Source organism: Melospiza melodia, chromosome Z, assembly GCF_035770615.1.
Source record: "Melospiza melodia melodia isolate bMelMel2 chromosome Z, bMelMel2.pri, whole genome shotgun sequence".
NCBI lineage: Eukaryota > Metazoa > Chordata > Aves > Passeriformes > Passerellidae > Melospiza > Melospiza melodia.
The window spans coordinates 27,693,158-27,712,253 of record NC_086226.1 but is presented as its reverse complement, the minus strand read 5'-3'; the positions used below and the strand labels follow the sequence as shown (position 1 = coordinate 27,712,253).

The 19,096-nt window shown below is 38.9% G+C and overlaps 1 protein-coding gene across 2 annotated transcripts in view; it reads left to right on the top strand.

Annotated features, from left to right (window-relative positions):
- MCC (MCC regulator of WNT signaling pathway) overlaps positions 1-19,096 on the top strand; it is a 184,528-nt gene that overhangs the window by 40,087 nt on the left and 125,345 nt on the right. Inside the window, exon 1 of one of the 2 annotated variants that reach the window (XM_063180406.1) lies at positions 5,307-5,978. The exons of the other annotated variant lie outside the window; for it this stretch is intronic. Within the exon in view, the coding sequence (XP_063036476.1) occupies positions 5,922-5,978 (57 nt within the window). The 5' untranslated portion in view covers positions 5,307-5,921. Of the gene's footprint in view, positions 1-5,306; positions 5,979-19,096 lie in introns of those variants that run through there. 2 annotated transcript variants of the gene reach the window in all.

Below are 19,096 nucleotides of genomic sequence, written 5' to 3'. Positions count from 1 at the left end.
ACATGCAGATGTCTTGGTATATTTCAAGGGCTGCTGAATATTTGCAGAGGCATGATCATAACTGTGGAATGGGGACTGGAGCTGGAAATGAGAGCCTCTGAAAGACAAGATATGAAACAAAAGAGAGGTAAGGATTGAGGAGGGAATAGAAGAAACCTCACTATTAGAGACTGGGAAAAATAGGAGAGACTTAGCAGGGGATTCTTTCTGGATTCTGGCAGATCTTTCTATAAAAGTCAGAAATTTTGGAAGAGATTCCGTTCACAACTGATAGACAGGAGGAAGTACAAAATGGCTACCAAGATAGTAGGGACTTGAAGTGAAATGAATTAATTTTCTTGAGGTTAATAACTGGAGGAATTATGGATATGAAGGGACACTAAGCAGAAGGATGATGGCAAGAATTGTAGTTTACAGAATGGCCGTGTTGGTATTTCTAAGCAAGGAGCAAATAAAGCGATGATAACTAGGTGGCTGTGACATAGACATGGCTATTGTCTCTCCTTGTCCTCACAGACAAGTCACCAACATAAATAACAGGCAAAATTGACTCCTAGTCCTTTTCCTGCCCTAACCTGATGCTGAGGTTTTGTGGGGTCAGTGAGAATACAAATGAATATGATGGGCTTGGATGAAATGACACAAATGAGAGTGTTTGTTTGACAGGTTGGTGAGTGGCTTCCTGGAGTGAAATACTGGAGGATGGAAAGAGGGATCAAATGTGAACTCCCAAGGAGACTGGTCAGGTCAAGGACGCGAGTTTTTAAGTGGATTGAATAGCTAAGGAAGGGTGAACAGGTGAGAGTAGCTGATTGAAGTGCTGTTTTGTAATTATATTGTTCTAGACATATTATCTGTTTCAGACTAATTGAGATGGTTTGATTGAAAGAAAGAAAAATATTTGCTCATGTTTTCTTCAGAGACAGTGCTTCATTTTTCAGTGTAAGGTTAATTCCAATTGTTTCAAATGGGTTAGATTTTTTTTTTCTCTCAGCCTATGTGCATAATCTTTACTGTCACTAATGAGAACAGTTTGCATCATGAGCCTACCATCCCTTTCAGCCTCTCCCTCTTAAATCATGATGCATTAGTGCTATTGAATAAAGAATTTTCTGGAAACATTATCCAACTTGTATATTGTATTGAATATCTGCTTCCAACTTTAGCTATCATACTAATCGGAGTGCTATTTTCTAATGGAAATTTGGACTTTGGCACTATGCCAGTGTGTTTTGTGCAAGAATGAGAAGGAAAAAAAAATTGTACTCAAGTTGTTTGTACTAGATTTGCAATACTTATAGGTGTGATTTGTGTGTTGGATTGTGCAGGGTGAGTTAGAGTCTGCTCTAACTGTAGGGATGATATTGGAACAAACAGGAACTAAATGCTCAGTAGACTTCAATTAGTTGCATTTCAATTACAGAGTTAATTAAACAGAACCAACCAAAGAGGCCTTATTTCATACATCCTGGAATCGTGATCAGCTAATGGTGCATGTTGCATGCAGAGTGAAACTCTGAAAGTGGTACACACTATGCTGAAGAATATGTGACATGCACATATTTAGTAGATAATTACTTTTATGATGTAGTTTTTACTCTACAGCTGTTGAAACAAGGAAGGAATATTCATGTGTGCCAAGTGTGACACCTGCTCTAGTAACTGTAAGTAAATAGACTATTGTAATTACTGAGACATATTATGAGGGAGAGGTCTTACAAAATAATGAGAATATCAGTGTTTTGCATATTTTGTGGCACTTTCAGAAGTACAGATGAGGTGATGGAGTTGTCACTTGTCCCAAAAAATCCTTTCACACCACGTGATAGGGCAAATCTTATGAACTGCTTATTCAGTTACAATCAATAAACTAGAAATTCTCAGTGAATCTCAGACATATGTCAGTGATGCTTTTTCTGCAGCTGAATGAGAGTAAACAAATGGAATAGGGTAGCCATAGGATTTAGTTCAACAATCAGCAAACTGGCCACACTAATGGTTGTTGCTGCATAATTCTGAAATTATCTTGGAAAGAATCTGTCAGTGCAAATGCACTTATCACAAGCAGTGTGTGCATCATGAGTGCTTTAGAGGTACATAAGGCAGTAATGGATCAGAAATGCCCTGCAATTGAGTGGAAGCCCAGGCCAGTGTATCTGTCTCAGACAGAAAGCGTGTGGTGTATGTTGTTTCCGAAGTCTCTGTGCTAGTCAGGTTTGTCCATCTTCTTGTTACCTACTTCCACACTGAGGCATCCACTGACAATATGTCATCTTGGGCTAAGAAACTGAATCTGATTCTTCTTCCCACACCCAGTCCAACCCCCTACCTGCCTGCAGAGGCTAAAGAAAGAGGCAGGAACAAGGCTGAAGGCAAGAAAGCATTGCTCTTCTAGGCAGAGAACTGAGTCACCAAGACCGAGAATGAACAGTCAGCTGCCAAATAACAGAGAGGGACTGAGTCCAACAGGCCCCTCTCTCACTGAGTCACAGGGTGCTCTGTTCATTTCCTGGCAAAGCAAAATTGGCATACTTGAGGTTTTCTTTTGTTTGCTTTGAAGCCTGCCTTTGGCACAAGGCAGTGGGAAAATACACTTTGGCTTAGACAAAGTTCTTGGTACCCTGCTATTGTATTAAGTCACTCACATGTATTTGGAAGTGGTGAAACAGCCTGCGGACAGCTGGGCAGGTCTATCAGGGGAATTTGATTTCAGGATGTAACATTTTCATTGGGTTAGTTAATGGACTTGGAGAAATGCAAGACAATATGACATTTCACACAGGAACAAGTTCTACATCTTCAGAGGTTCAGGATATGTTCTTGATGCTCCTGTTTTAAAAATGTGATATAATAGTGACTGTTTTAGGACAATTATTACACTTAGTCCTCGCTAGCAGCCCTTCACAGTAAAGAAATGCCTGCACAGGATGTTGAAACAAGTGTTGCCAATTTTTATGGCTTAATTAACACTTGATGCTTGCCAACTGAGAAATGTCTAATCCCGTACCACACAATGCAAGTCAGCAGAGGTTGCCGTGGGAGTCCTCTGGGGTTAAAGTAAAATAATTTCTCATCAGAGTTTGGTTTAACCATTTCATTCATCTGCACATGAGTTATTATTAATTTTTAATGTTAAACAAACTTTGTTCTGAAAGTACCTGCATGTATCTGCCAGGTTCTTAGGCACAATTGGAGCTGTCCCTAACTCTGTGTGTGAATTCTGATGTTGTTTTTCAGTCAGTCTCTGTCTCTTTCAACCATGTTACTGCACAGAGTAGGAAAAAGGCAGGAAAAAATCCTGTGTAGCATAGGTGTAGAATGCAGAGTAGATCTTGTTCAGATCCTGAAGTGTCCTGCTTGGGATATAGTATCATGTGCTGAGATCTGTCTGATGGCTGGTCTTCCAAAAATGGACAAACAATGTTGAGTTTTGAAGAAAATAAATCAGAACTCTCTAATTTCTGAATGCCTGTTCACAGTCAGCAGGGAAGTATTTGGCAGTATAGGGATAGAGCATGGGAAGTACAGTGTATTGTACCCATAGGAGTTCCTTTAGAGAAGGAAAAACCTCGGAACTTTATTCTTAGTATTAATACTGAGGCTCAACTCTGTGCTGGTAAACCTGTGATTGATATGATAGAGCTGGATGAAGATAGGATCAGAGCAGATTATAAACAGGAAAATAAAGTTAATATGGGTAGTGATACAAAATACGAAAGACTGCCTTGTTTTTGAAGGCATAGTTTTGAAAAGATAAACCATTTTTAAATGTACTGTGTCAGCTGCAGGAAGTTTTGAATGGAAGTTGTTGGGTTTTAACTTATCTATGAAAAATGTGCTGAGTCACTATAGAGCGCCTTTGTTTCTGGGTATAGATCCCTGTTAATCACATTTTAATGTACAGGAGATCAGTGTACAGCACTGCTGTGTATATGCTGTTCCCGTGCTGCAGCCTGGAGCAGCCTGTGCCCCCCTCCTCGCTGGAGGGAACAGCCCTGGGACACTGCCCCAGTGTCGCCCTGTGCCGTGAGCCACCGTCCCTCTGCCAGCAGAGAGCAGTGCCGCTCTTCGCCGGGATTTCAGGGGCCGCAACTGGAAACGGATGCGGGAGACAAAGCAGAAGAGTAAGGAGGCATATACACAGAAGCACTGAACACGGAGGCAGACCTGATTGTGAAGGTGGGACGGGGAGGTTGCACTCGATGGGGAAAACAGTGGAGAGTGGAGGTGATGCAAAGTGGGCATGAAAAGAGAACTGGAAACCCCAAAATACAGAATCTGCTAAAGCAAACTGGTGACCTGAAGGATGAAAGTAAAACATCTTGGAATGAGATCGTGGCATTCCTGTTACCCTGTGAGCCACAGGAGTGTTACAGCTCCTGCTGCTGGGCATGGAGGAAGGACAGGGACCCAGGATGTGTGACAAGTCTGTAGCACCATAGAGCAATATAGGTGTGCTTTTCTGGATTCTAGATCTTAATGTGCTTCTTGTAGTGAATTGGGGTGAATTATCCCTATGTCTGCATGCTTATACTAATCTGTGACTAACAGAGGAGAAAGAAAAACTCACAGGATTATTTTCAAAATGTTGCTCTTGGTGTACATTGTTTCCCGTGAAGATGCTTTTGCCAGAGTGCAAGGATAGAGGCACAGCTTGTATAGCATTTATTCCTGACTCTTATATTTGGGGTTTTTTCCTGAACAAATTTGGCACTTCAATAATACACTGTATTAAGATGGTCAGATAAATTTCCGCTGCAGAGGATTGTGTTTCCTGCATCTGACCCAAGTAAATCAGAATCCAATCAAAAAATGTGTGGGGCTGTGTTTTAGGGAACAGAGGAAAGGGGAAAAGGAGCTGTTGTTTCTTGTAAGGGGTACAGCATGTCCACAAATCCAGTTTATTAAGGATTTTTCCTCTATTTTTAGCAGAATGTTGAAAGCAAATGCTTTTTTCTCCCCTTCTTCTAGTACCATCTCCTGAATTCTTTATAAAATGTCAGTTATGTAAAATCTGCAGCTTTTCTAATGGTGCTTTCAGGCTTACTTGACCTTTTGAAATCATTACAACCCCCCCACCCCCTACAGCCCCCCATTTTTCCTTACTTAATTACACACAGGAATAGGGAAATAGGAATCCAATTTATTGTTATCCAGGTGGCGTTTCCTGTTACTTAGCTTTATAGTTTTTTGTGTAGTAATTAGTATGCAGAAAGCTGGAGAGATGCCTGTAGTTCCAAAATGAACTCTCTGTAGCTCCCTCCCTCCCTCCCTCCCACTTGCGCTCTCCTTTTGGCACCGCCCCTTCCATGCACCCTTTAGCCAGCAGCAAGACAGCTGTGTTTGATCATAAACCACTTAAACTCCAGGCTCACTGGCAGGGGAAACTTTAGCCTGAAGTGCAGCGTTGGTTTCTCCCGGGGAAGGGAGCTTTCTTCTTGTTTCCTTTCTGCCTCCCCAAATACTGAGGACTATAGCAGCCCTCTCCTTTTAATTTCTCTGTGAACTTGTGTGAAGCTCATCAAATTTTTCTCAGTCTGTTCAGCGGCATTGAGAGATGCCCTTTAACAGAGTTGTGGAAAAGAGCTGCATAAAGCAGACAGAAGAGATGAAGCATGCCTTGTAGATGGACTAAGACAGCCCTGGGATCCTGGTAAGCACTTCATTCCCTGCATTCTCTGAACTCTTCACATTATTAACAAGCCTCTCTAAGCAATGGATTGTCTGTGAAGTCAAAGCCAGTTTGGCTCTTCCAGAAGATCTGGCATCATTAACTTAAACTCTCAATGTGGAGTAAAAATGGCTGTCTAGAGCAAAATGTATAAGAGAGAAAAATTTTGGATAAGAAAGTATTGAATCAGTTGAACAAAGCTTGAAGCATTACAATCTGCAGAAATCATCAAGCCCTGAGAAGTCTAATCATGAATTCTGGAGTTGCTATGAAATATGGAAATGAATCCCCTGCAGAGCTGAGTGAGGTAAGCAGTTTCAGTGCCCTTCTTTACGATTTAAAAAGAAACATTCCCCATTCGGGCTTTCAGTCCGCAAGCATGCAATTAAAAATTAATAGAATGTGTATATTGCTATAACTTACTGTGCCAGTCCGGAAATGACCTGAACTTTTTTGCTGCTTTGCTCTGAATGAGTGGTGAAAGGCTAACGATTGCAACCATGTAGAGACATTTTTCCTGTTACCCTGCAGCAGTGATTGCCTTCCCTCTGAGAGCTGTGTTTATACCCAACATTCATCTTTGCAGTAGGTGAAATATGGAGATCTCAGTTGAGATTAAACAGATGGTGATTAATTTAGGAGGGAAGTGGGGTGAGTAGAAAATGACAAAAAATTATTGGTAAGACAACAACATTGGCAGAAGTTATTTTACTTGTATTTAGCCAAGGTCTTACTGTTTGTTTAGGTTAGATGAATTAGGTTACTTTCCTTCATTGCCTAAAAGAAAACAGGTCATGAGAAACTTTCTCCTTTTTCACTGGAAACCATAGTCAAGCTGTTGTTTCTTATAATTGTGGGTATGTTTTAGTGAAACATGATTGTGTGTGTTTTTAATAGATTTGAAATTAAAGCCATATCAGATGTTATGCAAATTCTTAATAAATGCTTTAGAAGTGGCATACTCTGTCAGTTAGTGGAATGTCTTAGATGTGTAATCCTTATGGGCTTTACTGAGAACTGCTAATTTAGTTATGCTGTGAAATCCCAATCATTTGATTAAGGTCATTTTGTAGGAAATTGAATCTGCAGTCTGTCTTGTCCCAGTTTAACTGAAGTGCTTCTCTGTTCCTTTTGCCCATTTTTTTATACACCATTTACTGTGGCATATCCTTTATAAGCTTGGTTTTTTAAGCATAGGATATGCTTGGCAGAATAAGAGAGTTAACAGTTTCTGGAGTTAATGGTATAGAGAAAGGAGACACTGAGGTATAGAATGGAATAATGATATAAGTGGAATGGAATAAATCAGTAGGCTTGTGAGGGAGACAACAATGTAGAAGGAAGCACAGTAAATACGTGAGAGTTAAGTAGGTGCTGTACCCTGCCATACTAGCAGACAGTAGGTTTGTGACTGGGAGATTCTGACAAAAGAAATATCATATGTATTTCTCCTTAAAGTAAAAATTGTTAAATTTCATTATTTCTGTATTACTTTTTTCAAAGTATTGCTTAGAAATTCTGTATTGGCATTTCAGCGTAAGTGGGGTTCATAAATTCAGCATATAAACCTGGGTTACTTTTGGTCAGTTTCTGGCTGTGGTTGTATTGATGGTGATTACTGCTTTCTATGCCCTCAACATTTAATTTTCAAGACTTTGCAAGATAACATAGATCATGGAGTGTCTCAAAGAATTGATACTGGAGTCAATATTTGGAGCAGGTACTATTTACATTGCCACCTTGAAATTACTTATTCATGTTTCCTTCATGCACTGACTGAGTAAGACTTTTGTTGTGAGAAATACCTTTTCTTTCTGATGTTTTAACATGGGAGATATTGAAAGGAGTCTGTGACCGTGCAACATGGTCATTGTTTAGGTGGGGTTTTTTTTCCCAACAAGCTTTCTTTAGTCCTTCGTTCACATTTGTACTCTGTGCCACAGGTGGGTTAGAAATAGGCCCCTTTTTGACTGCAGACATAGCAGAGAAGATCATAAAACTCCTAACTTTCCCCAGCTGCTTATCATCATTTGCTTGCTGCTCATCTTCATCTTTGCAGTTTGAGCCTTAGCCAGTCACCAAGAAGGGCTGGGTCAGCTTCAGCAGTGATCTTGGGTAAAACACTGGGTTTTCAGTGTGAAACATGGAAGCCTCACAGAAACATCATTATCTACCTCTCTAGGGAAGAAGATGCATAAGTAGTAATTGGCAGCTGCTCACCCCTAATTATTAATTTCTCAAACAGCTCTCTGTATTATCTATGCTTCTGTTAGACCTTTCCCTGTAGGTGACTGGTACTGGCTGTAATGGAAGGTAAAATGTGCTGGTAAAGGTTTTACCTACGGTTTATGTATCTGTATTTTTCCCATCTTTGTTATGCTCTTCTCCTTCCTTTGTGGCTCTGTCTTCTGTACACCATGTTTATTTTTGGTCAATGAAGGGCAGTAGCCTTGTGTTCAATTAAGTGATGGGAAAATGGCTACAACAGGAATTTGAATAAATGGCTGGTGTCTTAGTTTGTGTTCACCTGCACCTCTGTCTCTACAGACAGCTCATATGCTGATATTACAGTGGGCTGCTACTGCTGTACATACCTGAATGGCAAATATTATAACAGACCAAGTACTATGATTCACATGATGCACAGTGGGTTTTCGTGTAGGTGCCTTGATCTCTTTATCTCAGTACATGGAGCTCTAGGCATGAAACTACTGTTATTAAAATAAACAGGAAAGCTACAAAGCCCTGAAGATATAATAAATGCATTCTTGACTGGATACATTAGACAAAATAGAAAATAAATGCATTGCAATTCATTCCATCTGTATTAGAACTTTCTAGCTGAGATTAACATCTTTCTTTGGCAAGAATTAAAGGATATGTTTCTTGTCCAAGACACAGTGTGATTGCAGGAACTTGTGTATAGTTGATGTTTGCTATTCCTAAACTCTTGTCTGGGTAAACAGAGATCTTGATAGTCTTTATTTACTCACCTGCCCCATCCAAAGGTCATGCAGAAAGCAGATGAAAAAAAATCTAATTTTTGTTATAAGTCATTCAGATCTCCACAAAACTTATGCTTTGTTGTTCCCTAACTCCAGAGTTCAAGCTGTTTTGTTAGTGAAACATGTCAGTTCCTGTTACCCCATTTCTTCTGCTCTTCTTTGCCTTCAAGGTTCAAGTCCAAAGAAAGAAAGATTCCCAGTTTGCTGTTTGCATGGTGGATTTGTCATGTTGTACCTGCCGAGAGAGAAGAAACCTTGTTCTTACATAGCAAGGTGGTGTTAGGCTTGGTGGCTTGTTTTGTTAGGGGCTTCTTTGAGATATATATATATATAAGATATAATAAGAGAGGCAACACTGTTGTGTAGTCTGTGAGGATCTACGGCAGCCTGTGGTACGTTTGTAAGTAGGTAACAGTAGTCCAAAAAGCTCTGTTCTACTATTCTGAAATGGGCCTTCTAAAACAATTTGCAGAGATTGCCTTTAAGGCTTGAATCAAGGAAGAATGTGATTTTTATGCATAACTTAATACCCAAATTATGAAAGCTCTCATTGGATCCCTACAACTTCTTACTCATACAATTCTGAAAGCCTTTGTTGTAAACACAAGGCATATTTTTATAGCCAACATCATGAATTTTACTGAAAACATGTACAGGTTAACAGTGGGGTGCCTGTAATTGCAGACGTTTTTATACATCATTAAAAACGAAAGTTTATCAGAATTAAAATGCTTTGTACCTGTTAAATTGTCTATTTTGCAGAAAGAGGTGTTCATCTAGAAAGAGCTAGATTGCCTAACCTGTATTTTCTTCCAAATTCAAAGGCTTTAAACCCCCATATTCTGAGGAATTATCCCTTGCATACTAACACTGATGTTACCTGCTCTCCTGGCCATTCACTGTGGAGATGGTGTGCTGAAATAGAGGGCTGTTTTCTGACCTGGTAGGCCTGTTGGACTGATTGTGGCCAGCAGTTATGCCTGTGCCTAATGTTGGGACAGTTAAAATTATTACTGCAGGAATGTGAAGGAGATGTAAAGTGCTGAGCTTAATGATATTTTTCTCAATTGCATACTAAAGAGATTAATTTTATCCTTGAATTAAAAGCCAAGCTATGTTCTTTGGTATAATTTTCATTAAGTTAGCCTTGTGGATTTGCTGGTAGTAAGACTGTGCCTAAGAGATTTTGTAATGATGTAAGGGCTGGTATTATAGTAAAGCAGTACGTTCAGCATTGCAGCTGATTTGTATTATATTACTGTTTATTGTATTCTTTTAGCACTTGCTGCATGAGTTGATGGTGTATAACATCTGAAAAGTTTATTTTATTATTTTCTGCATGACAAAATTAGGAGATAGCATGCTGCTTTAGGTGCACACTTTATACCTCCTGCTTCTTGATGTTTGTCAAGTGTTTAGGATACAGATGTTGTATGTGACAGCATTACCTACAGCTTCATATTCTTTAACCCTTCAATATTGACTGAAATAAACAGATGGGTTGTTTGTCTTGGAAAAATTACTAACTTTTTTGTTTGTTTCAACAACAAGGTGTTTGAAATTTAGGGGAGGAGAAGGAAGAATAGGTGTCAAAGCTGGTGTCTGTAGGAAGCAGAAAAATGAGTTCATACAAAAGACTTCACCAAAATCTTACATGTGAAGAAAGGACCAAGTCTGAAAGGCTTAAATTCTGACTTTTTAGTAATTTTATGGTAGGACAATGTTGCACTTCCTTCTCAGATTTGTGTTCCACTTCTGCTGTACTTATGAACTAGTATCTGATGAAGAACATTGCAGAAGGAGAACTGCAGAAATAAGAGGGGCTGCATGGCTTGAAGTTGTGTACACAAATCCAGTGAGTGTGAGGGAGCTGTGGGGTGAGGTGGGTAATCAGCAGAGGAGCAGGACATCACTCAAAGCCACCCTGGCAGAGGAAGAGTTCAGAAGGGACCATCCCCACCCTGAGGTACTTTCCCATGTGTGCCTCTGTTCCTGTAGAGCAAGTGCCAGCTTGTGCTGTCACCATACCTAGGCGTGGGGAAAGAGCACTGATGGAATGGGGAGGAGATTTTTTATGTGTTCCAGAGTAGGATTAAATCCCAAACACTTGTTTTATCTTCCTGAGCTTGGTAGTCTTCCAAGAAAATTAGTGAGCAAATATCACCCTAATACTTGATCTGCTTCCTGAATGGTCTCTGGTCATGCAACAAATGTGCCAGGGTATTTCCAGTACCTCTCATGAGCGAGTAAACTCCATATTCTACGGCAATTCCATCTCTGCTACAGGCTATAGCCTTGGCTGTCAGTGCCGGAGGTGTGCAGGTTGTAACACAGAAGGGTATACTGTGCCTTGCTAACAGATGTGGTGTCTTTTCCCCAGTCAGAGGATGTTTTGGGAAATGTGATAGATTATTAATCCTTTAAAATATTGCAGCCTTACAATAGAACAGAGTGGAATGTGGTTATCAAACTGCAAATGTGGCATATTTTAGAGTTATTTTAACCTTGATAAAGTTGCATAACTGATTTTTTCCTAACAGTAGGCAAACCAAAAAGGTGAACAATGTGAACTGCTAAACTATTAGAAAAGTGAGCACCGCAACCCATTATGCTTAAATCAAAGTACCTTAAGGAGAAACTTTCTTAAATATTTCTAGTGGAAAGCTGGTTAAAACTTCCATCTGAAGGTAGCAACACCTTACAAGAGTGTTCCCAGCTCTAGTGTTTCAGAGATGCTGAGGTAAAGTTTGCAGATCTTTGGGTGAGCTCTCTCCTCTTTCCTGGTTCACATGGGCTTTGTGAAGCACTAATCAACCTCACAAACCTGGCATTTTTCCATGCTGCTTTCATGAGGAGTGTAGAGACCTTAGATGTGAAATACAATCACAAATTTTAAAGACTTCCAGTGTGTCTCTGTTGCATTGATGTATCTATAATAACTTTAAAAATGCTTCAGTGGTAAACTTGAATGGGCATACTCCTGGACAGTGACTATCAGTCTGAATGCAACCTTTAGACAGGGTCCATAGTCAAGATGAAGGTGCTCTGGCATGATCAATATATGAAATTTACAGCGTGCACAGTATTTCCAGTGTTAAAAACTATTGTGACTTCAAAGAAAATGTTTTTTTCCTGGATATGTTTGAGCTGCTTATCAGGCACAGAGTGTGTTCCAGGCTTGGCTATTATTAAGTTGAAGCACTATAAAAAGATTAGTCAAAATGCCCAGACACTGTCAGCACTGATAATGCTCTTCTGCAGTCTCCTAATGAAAAAATACAAAGATTATGTAACTTATCTGCCTGATAATTTATTTTAATATCCCCTGCTCCTAAAAAAAAAAAAAACATGATAAATGCCTTATATGCTGTAAAATCTGTTAGTACAAATATATGTTGTGAAAGTACCATTAACAATGTATTGGATTGTCCAATTGCTTTTAGAGACTTGATGTTCATAGATAAAAAAGCCAGAGTTCATTCCTAGAAGATTTTTGGACATAGGGATTGTAATCTTTTCCCTCTTCCAGCTTGGAAAAGAAAAACATGCTATTACCTTTCATCAGACTTGGACATAGCAGAATGTGGTTCTGTGTGGGAACAATTACAAGATTCTTCTTTCAGGAAGTATTTTTATGTATTCCTCTGCAGTCTCTGGATTTGTAGTTTGTAAAGGGACACATACAAGATCCTGAAAGAAGAATCCATAGATTGCAAGGTTAAGGTTTGCAAAGGCAGAAGTTTCTGTGCTGTGTGTGTGGGAAGAGAGAGCATGAAGAGAGGCTGTGTCATTGGTTTAGTCACCTACAGTTGGGTGTCATTACATTCCTCTTCTGGGGCTCTGAGTAATTTATGTACAGTTGAAGAGGAAATGTGTTCATGTCACTTCTGGGTATTTTCCTTATGTTCAGGTTTTACTGTCTTTGGAACATTGCATGGTACTTCTACTTTCAGGTTTTACTTGTGATTAGAATTTCTGCTTCTCCGGTAACATGGAAAAGTTTAATTGGACTCTTCTGTAGTCCAATTATAACATATTATTACAATTATTATATGTTCATATTATTACATGTAGTAATAATACACCAGTTTATGTACTCTGTGATGGTCTTTGAGTTCAAAGATTCTGAGGGATGGAGGTTTGGTGTGGGGATCTGATGCTGGTAAAGAAGGTTTTTTGACACTGGTGGCAAACTGCTTTAGGCAGTCCCAAGTCAGAATTTCCCATATAAATTAACTGTCTGTATGAATGATGTATATTTTCTGTAGATTTAGATTTTAGTTATCTCTAACAAATAGAAATATTCATTAAGACTCTGGAAATTGGCTTTCAGGTTCTCACTCTGTTGTAATTGTATATGGAAATTTTTCATTAAAATCAAAATATTGACAGAAATCTTTTCAGCCCTCCCAAACGTAAAGAAAATAAGTATTTTTTCAGTATACTTGTCTATACCCCTTATGGCTGTTTGTAATATTATTGGTTGCATGCTAAGTTTTATGAATTACCTACTGTATCCTTGCTGAATTTTTGAAATGCTTCAGAAGATGATTGGATTTTACTGCAGAGTATTGGGATATCACTAAAATGTAGTGATATCCCAAAATACAAATTTACATCAGGATTATGGCCATCTACTGATAACTGAAATAAGGTACTGTTTTAAAACCAGGCCATTTATGCATTTTAAAATGTGAGGCTGTTTCAGTGTTTGATAAGTTCACAACAGCACCTCTGGCTTCTGATTTGTCAGAGCAACTTTTTGAAACATTGCCAAAAAAAGTAAATTGTTTGATTGCAGTGATGGAATTATAATTGTCAGCACAGAATTGTGATTCATGATTGTGGTGACAGAGAAATACAAATTTGTTACTATGCTATGTGGAAAGTCCAAAACTATTCCAGTGACAACTCAGCTGTCCTTCTGAACTGTGTCCACAGAGTTTGGCTGAAGCTGGTGTTCCCACAAAGCAGCACAGGTGCCTATCTTGAAAAGTCCTCCTTTTGCAGACTGTAAACCCAAAAGTATCACTTGCTTGCAAAGACATGTTATCTGGCCTTCATCTACAACAGGATGTGATAATCCTTTCCCCAACTCTACTGGTTTCCTTCCTATCCTTCAGGGGACTGAATGCCTCTAGTTAGATAATCTTTTGAACTTTGCATCCTAAATTGCACAGTTTGTTTGCTGTTAAGCTGTTGCCAGGTAGGAGGTAGTAGAATCTAGCTGGCTGTTAACTGTACTTGGGACTGCCCTTCCTCAAGGGGCATGTCAGCTGAACCTTCCTTTGCCTGGATACATCTGCTTGAGACCGAATTTGCAGCCATGCACAGAAACCAAATGGCTATTTGTCATCTGCGGAAAAGACCAGGTACCCCCTTTAGAAGGGTGTACTGAGAACTGTCCTTTGCCCTTTTACATATTTGACTTTTTTTTCCTTTTTACATCACATATAAAATATTTTAACTTAATAAGTTAAAATATTAACTTAAATCTTAACTTAAATATTAACTTAAATCTTAAATCTTAATATTAACTTAAAAATTAACTTAATATCCTTTTTTTTCTTTTATTTTTGCACAGCGTTTTACCATCTAATTTTTTCCAAGCTGCTGATGCTGCTCTTGTCTAATTTATTGACTTAGGTTGTTTTGTTTTGTTTTGTTTTAAATTTAAACTGATTTCCCAGTGTACTTTGATCTTTTTATTTAAAAAACTCATGGTGGTTGACCTGTTCATCGGCGGGTTCTTTCTTTTTGTGTGTTGTGATCTCTCTCCTGTAGGCAGAGATTATTCCCTCTTGATGCTTGGTATAGCACAGGTCAATGGTCTGCCAGGTATAACTCACCTGGTGGAAGGCAGTTAATTTCAGTGAAATACATAAGCAGAGAAAATCTTTGAGAGAAAAATTTTTGTCTGCCTGAAGCAAATAGGCTATATGTGAAGAACAAAAATTGCTAACAGTATTTCCAATTATACTTTTCTGTCTTATGAAATGTAGGATTAAAGAATGGACAGAATATCTTTATTTCTCCTCTTGCACTAATGGGTATCTTCCCTGTGGAGCAAAATAGGAAAAAAAGTATTGATTCATAGCTGTCAAGTCAAAATTGCAGGGAAATCTGTATTAATTTAGTTACTTGGTGAGAGAGATCTGCAAAATGCAGAACTTTTTTTCCATGCTTTTTAAAACTTACAGATTCTGTCTCACATTCTGCAGGGTTGAATACCTATGAATACCCATAATTATCTTTCTTTGTGAAGCTCCATGTGGTTGAATTTCAATAGCTACCCCTTCTGGAATGGAAATAAATGTACTAATTGCTTTCATGAAGGTACATTTTCTCCTTTCCTGTGAGAATTTCTTTTGACTTCCTATATTTCTGTATTGTGTGTTAGGCTGAATCTCTTTTTATAGCATATTTAAGCACTTTTAAATATAATGATTGATGCCAATGAGTTATAGGCAAGTGTCATATCTCATTCAAAATGTTACATAATCATATTCTTCAGTAAGGAGATGTCATTTCCCTTTCTAGAATCCCAGAGTGGTTGAGGGACCTCTGGTGATCACCTAGTCTAAACCCCTACTCAGGTGGGATCAACTCGAAGCTGAGTGTCCAAGACTGTGAAAAGGTTTTGGATATCTCCAAGGATGGAGACTCAACCACCCCCTGAGTTACCCTCACAGGGTAACCCTGTGCTCACCCTCACAGGGAAAAGTGTTCAGAGGGAACCTCCAGTGTTTCAGTGTGTGTCCATCACCCCTGGTGCTGTCCCTGGGCACCCCTGGAAAGAGCCTGGATCCATCCTCCTTGCACCATCCCTGCAGGAGTTTATGTACATTGGTGAGATCCCCTGAGCCTTTCTTCTCCAGAACGAACAGTCCCAGCTTTCTCAGCCTTTCCCCATAGGAGAAGTGCTGGAGTCCATCCATCATCTTGGTGTCCCTTTCCTGACAATATGTCCGTGTCTGCTTTGCGCTGGGGAGCCCAGAACTGCATCCAGCACTCCACCAGAGCTGGGAAAACCAGAAGTCTCACATCTCTTGATCTGTTGTCAATACTTTGCCTAATCCAGCCCAGAATCCATCCATCTTCTTTGCAGCAAGAGCATGTTGCTGACTCACATTCAGTTTGATGTCCACCAGCCTCCACAGGCCTATTTCCCTTCAGAACCTTATCACACAGGACTTTTCCAAGGAGAGGTCATAGCTATAGTAATCTTGATTTTTGACCACCTCTCTCCTCTCTGGATCATAAACTCTACTGTCTTGCGATTATGAAAGTGGTCAAATAATATTTCTGTAAGTGCATGAACTGTTGTGCCTTTGAAAATGATAGGAGCACAGTATATATTGGAATCAAAAAGAAAAAAAGAATAGAAATACCAAGGGAACTTTCTGTGAATAAAGAAAATATTCACTTGCAGAACATTTATTGAATTAATTCTGTCAGAAACTTTTCTGTCTTGGAGTGGCAAGAGAGGACAGTATCCTAGCATGAATAATTCCTTAAAAGGAATTAGTAAGCTTCAGAAATTGTCAGTTTATTTAAACATTTCATTTCATTCTGTTGAATGGAATGATTAGAATTTAGTAGAGTTTTTAATTGTTCTGATTTAAAGAAAAAAAGGCTAAGCGCTGCAAAGGATGACCTACAGTGATAAAAAGAGGAAAAACTGGAAGGGGAAAACCTTTCCACTGTTTGTCTTTGTGCCTTTGCTGTTAATTTTTAGAGCAAATTACTGTGGCTTTTCATGGAAGTTGTTTTCCTTCCAAGAGAACAAAGGAAGAATTTTGCAGTTTTAGTTCTTACCAGATGTTGACATTATGTATGTTCTGTCTCATATAATGCTGCCTTCATAAGGATCTGAAAAAGCAGTACTACAGAAATAAATCACAGTAGGGAAGTTTAAATTTAGATTTTGTTTTTTAAATACAGTAATGTGGGAGTTTCTGGTGATAATGAGTTTTCTGTTAATCCAGAATCCAGCTCAGTTTGTTCACTTAAATCAGCTTTGAAGTTAAACTTATATTTCAAAGACACATTCATAGTTAATTCAGTCTAAAAAGAATGTGAATAATTCCTGATGTGGATATGGATGTCCTGTATGTTTAGGACTGCATTTTACCAAATCCCTGAGGATGACAGATTTATCTGGTATATCTGTGTGTTACTGTCAGGCCATTAGGACACCATTTCTGAGAAGCAGGAAATTCTGCAGTGATTAAAATCCACACACAGTCTGGCTCATTTACAGTGTATAAACACAGTTCGCAATGGATCAAAACGAAGTTAAAAATTATTCCCTTTCCCATTAAAGGACTTTTTCTTAGCACCAGTGTTCTATCACGGTCTTGTGAACACTGGTGCTTGGCACAGTCATGTGCCAAGGATGGAAGCAAAGGCACAGGATGGAAGCACTCTACACTATAGGAAAAGCTGAGGACAGGAATCAGCATCCATGGAGAAAGGGGGAGGGAGAAATAGAGAGATGTCAAGAGGAAATACACCTCAAACTTAAGAAGTTATGTGAATTTCTTGTGAACTTTTGCCATTGCTGATTCATGACTTCAAAGGGTTTCAGGGCATCATTCTGACAACTGAGTCAGCATTCATTTTTTAAATCTAACAGCAGAGATTTTACTGAGAAGTGAAAATGATGGATTTATGTGGTCTTTTGAAGTCAATGAAGTAATTCACTGTCCAGTTACAGCTCAGTTTTATTGGTGTTTTCTAGATTTTTCCCCCCATCAAACTGGGCTGTATCTAAAGCTGTGCTATTTATTTGTCTGAATGGGAATTGTGAACAGCTGGTAGCCTTACATCATCTATCTGACTTATCCTGGAATAGTTAAAGGATCATGCTGCCAAGATTTAGTGATTATTATTTATTTAGACCAAGTGTAAAACCCCATCTTTTGTACAGAAAATATAAATAGAACAACTCATAGAGTAAGCGTTGTGTTAGATTTGAAATCCAGTAATATGCAGTACCATTGCCATGACAGTGATGCTTTGTCCCTTATAATGCATTTCATTTAAGGAGCTGAAATAAGCTGCGCACCATTATTGATGCAATTCTGTCATTGTAATGTATAAGAACTTACATTTCAATTTATTAATTTCACTATGTTACCATGATTTATCAAAAATCTTACTAATCAAACTAGTATTTCAATTGCAGTTGCTTGGTTTGGCCTTGCAAAGAGGAATGTATCTAGCTGGAGCATGGTTATGAAATTATACTTGAAACAGTTTTTTAGCAAAACAAATGTTTTTAGGGAATTTTACTGAGACTGAATTGGTTCGGGCTTACTTTTTTAAAGAATGACAGTGTTGTAGCTTTAATGTGGATTTTGTCTCTTTAAGCATTGCTTGAAGAGACAATGTGATCTAGTGAAAATAGATTGTTGAAAGAGGTGACCATGACATAGAGGATTTCTAGACCAGGAGGTCTTCTGATTTATATATTTTAAGGTAAATTGTTAGTGTCCTTTTTCTCGTGCTCATAATAGTTGTATTTAGAGCCTGGAAACTCAATCAGCAGATGTTCATTGTGTTTTATAGTTTGCCTCTGAGTAGGCTTTTCTCCTTCTTTGTTTTCTGTGCCTGCAGTTCATTCTCTTCTGTACTCCTTAGAGCTTCACTAAATGCACTGTGTGTTCCCAGCTTTCATTAGCCTTTTCTTTTACCTCCCTTGCAGTTGCTTATTTATTGTTGCTGCCCTTGATCCCTTTGCCTTTTGCATGTGCGAGTCTACCTCTTCCCTGTCTCTGTCCTTTTATTTATGTTGCACTCCAAGACAGTGCACGGTCCTCCAGAGTTCTCACTGATATTCAAGGAAGAAGGAATCTCTCCTCTGGCAAGACTGACTGTGTGAGGCTGCAAGCGCTTGGAGAAAGTGCTTGGTTCTTTTGGCACAAAAACAAGCTTCTGCCCCGTAATTAATTAGCATGATGTTGCAGCAAATGAACTGTTGCAATTAAACCAGTACAGTAATGGAACACAATGAGCAACAGCACCGAAGGCTGGCACAGGGTAGGGGAGGCTGATCCCAGGTGGTGTTGGTCCAGCCAAACCATTTTGATAAAAACCCACTCCTGTTGTGTACCCATAGATATAGAGTTCCTGAAGATTTCACAGTATTTAAAAGTGTAATGATGAAAGTCAGGTTTATGGTGAACTTATGGTTTGAGTTTTTTGCCTTAGTATTTTATTGTTGTCAAATACTTTGCGCAAAGTCAAGCTTCCTTGACAAACTGACAGGAGGTGTGAGAGGGGTTTTCCTGGAGAACTCAAAAGTTACGACAGCCAGGCTGAGTTTTACTGAAATTCCTGTGTGTCATGTTACTATTTTGCAAATAGTAACAGAGTTTCGATTTGATGACCACTGGCCATAAGCAATAATAGATCT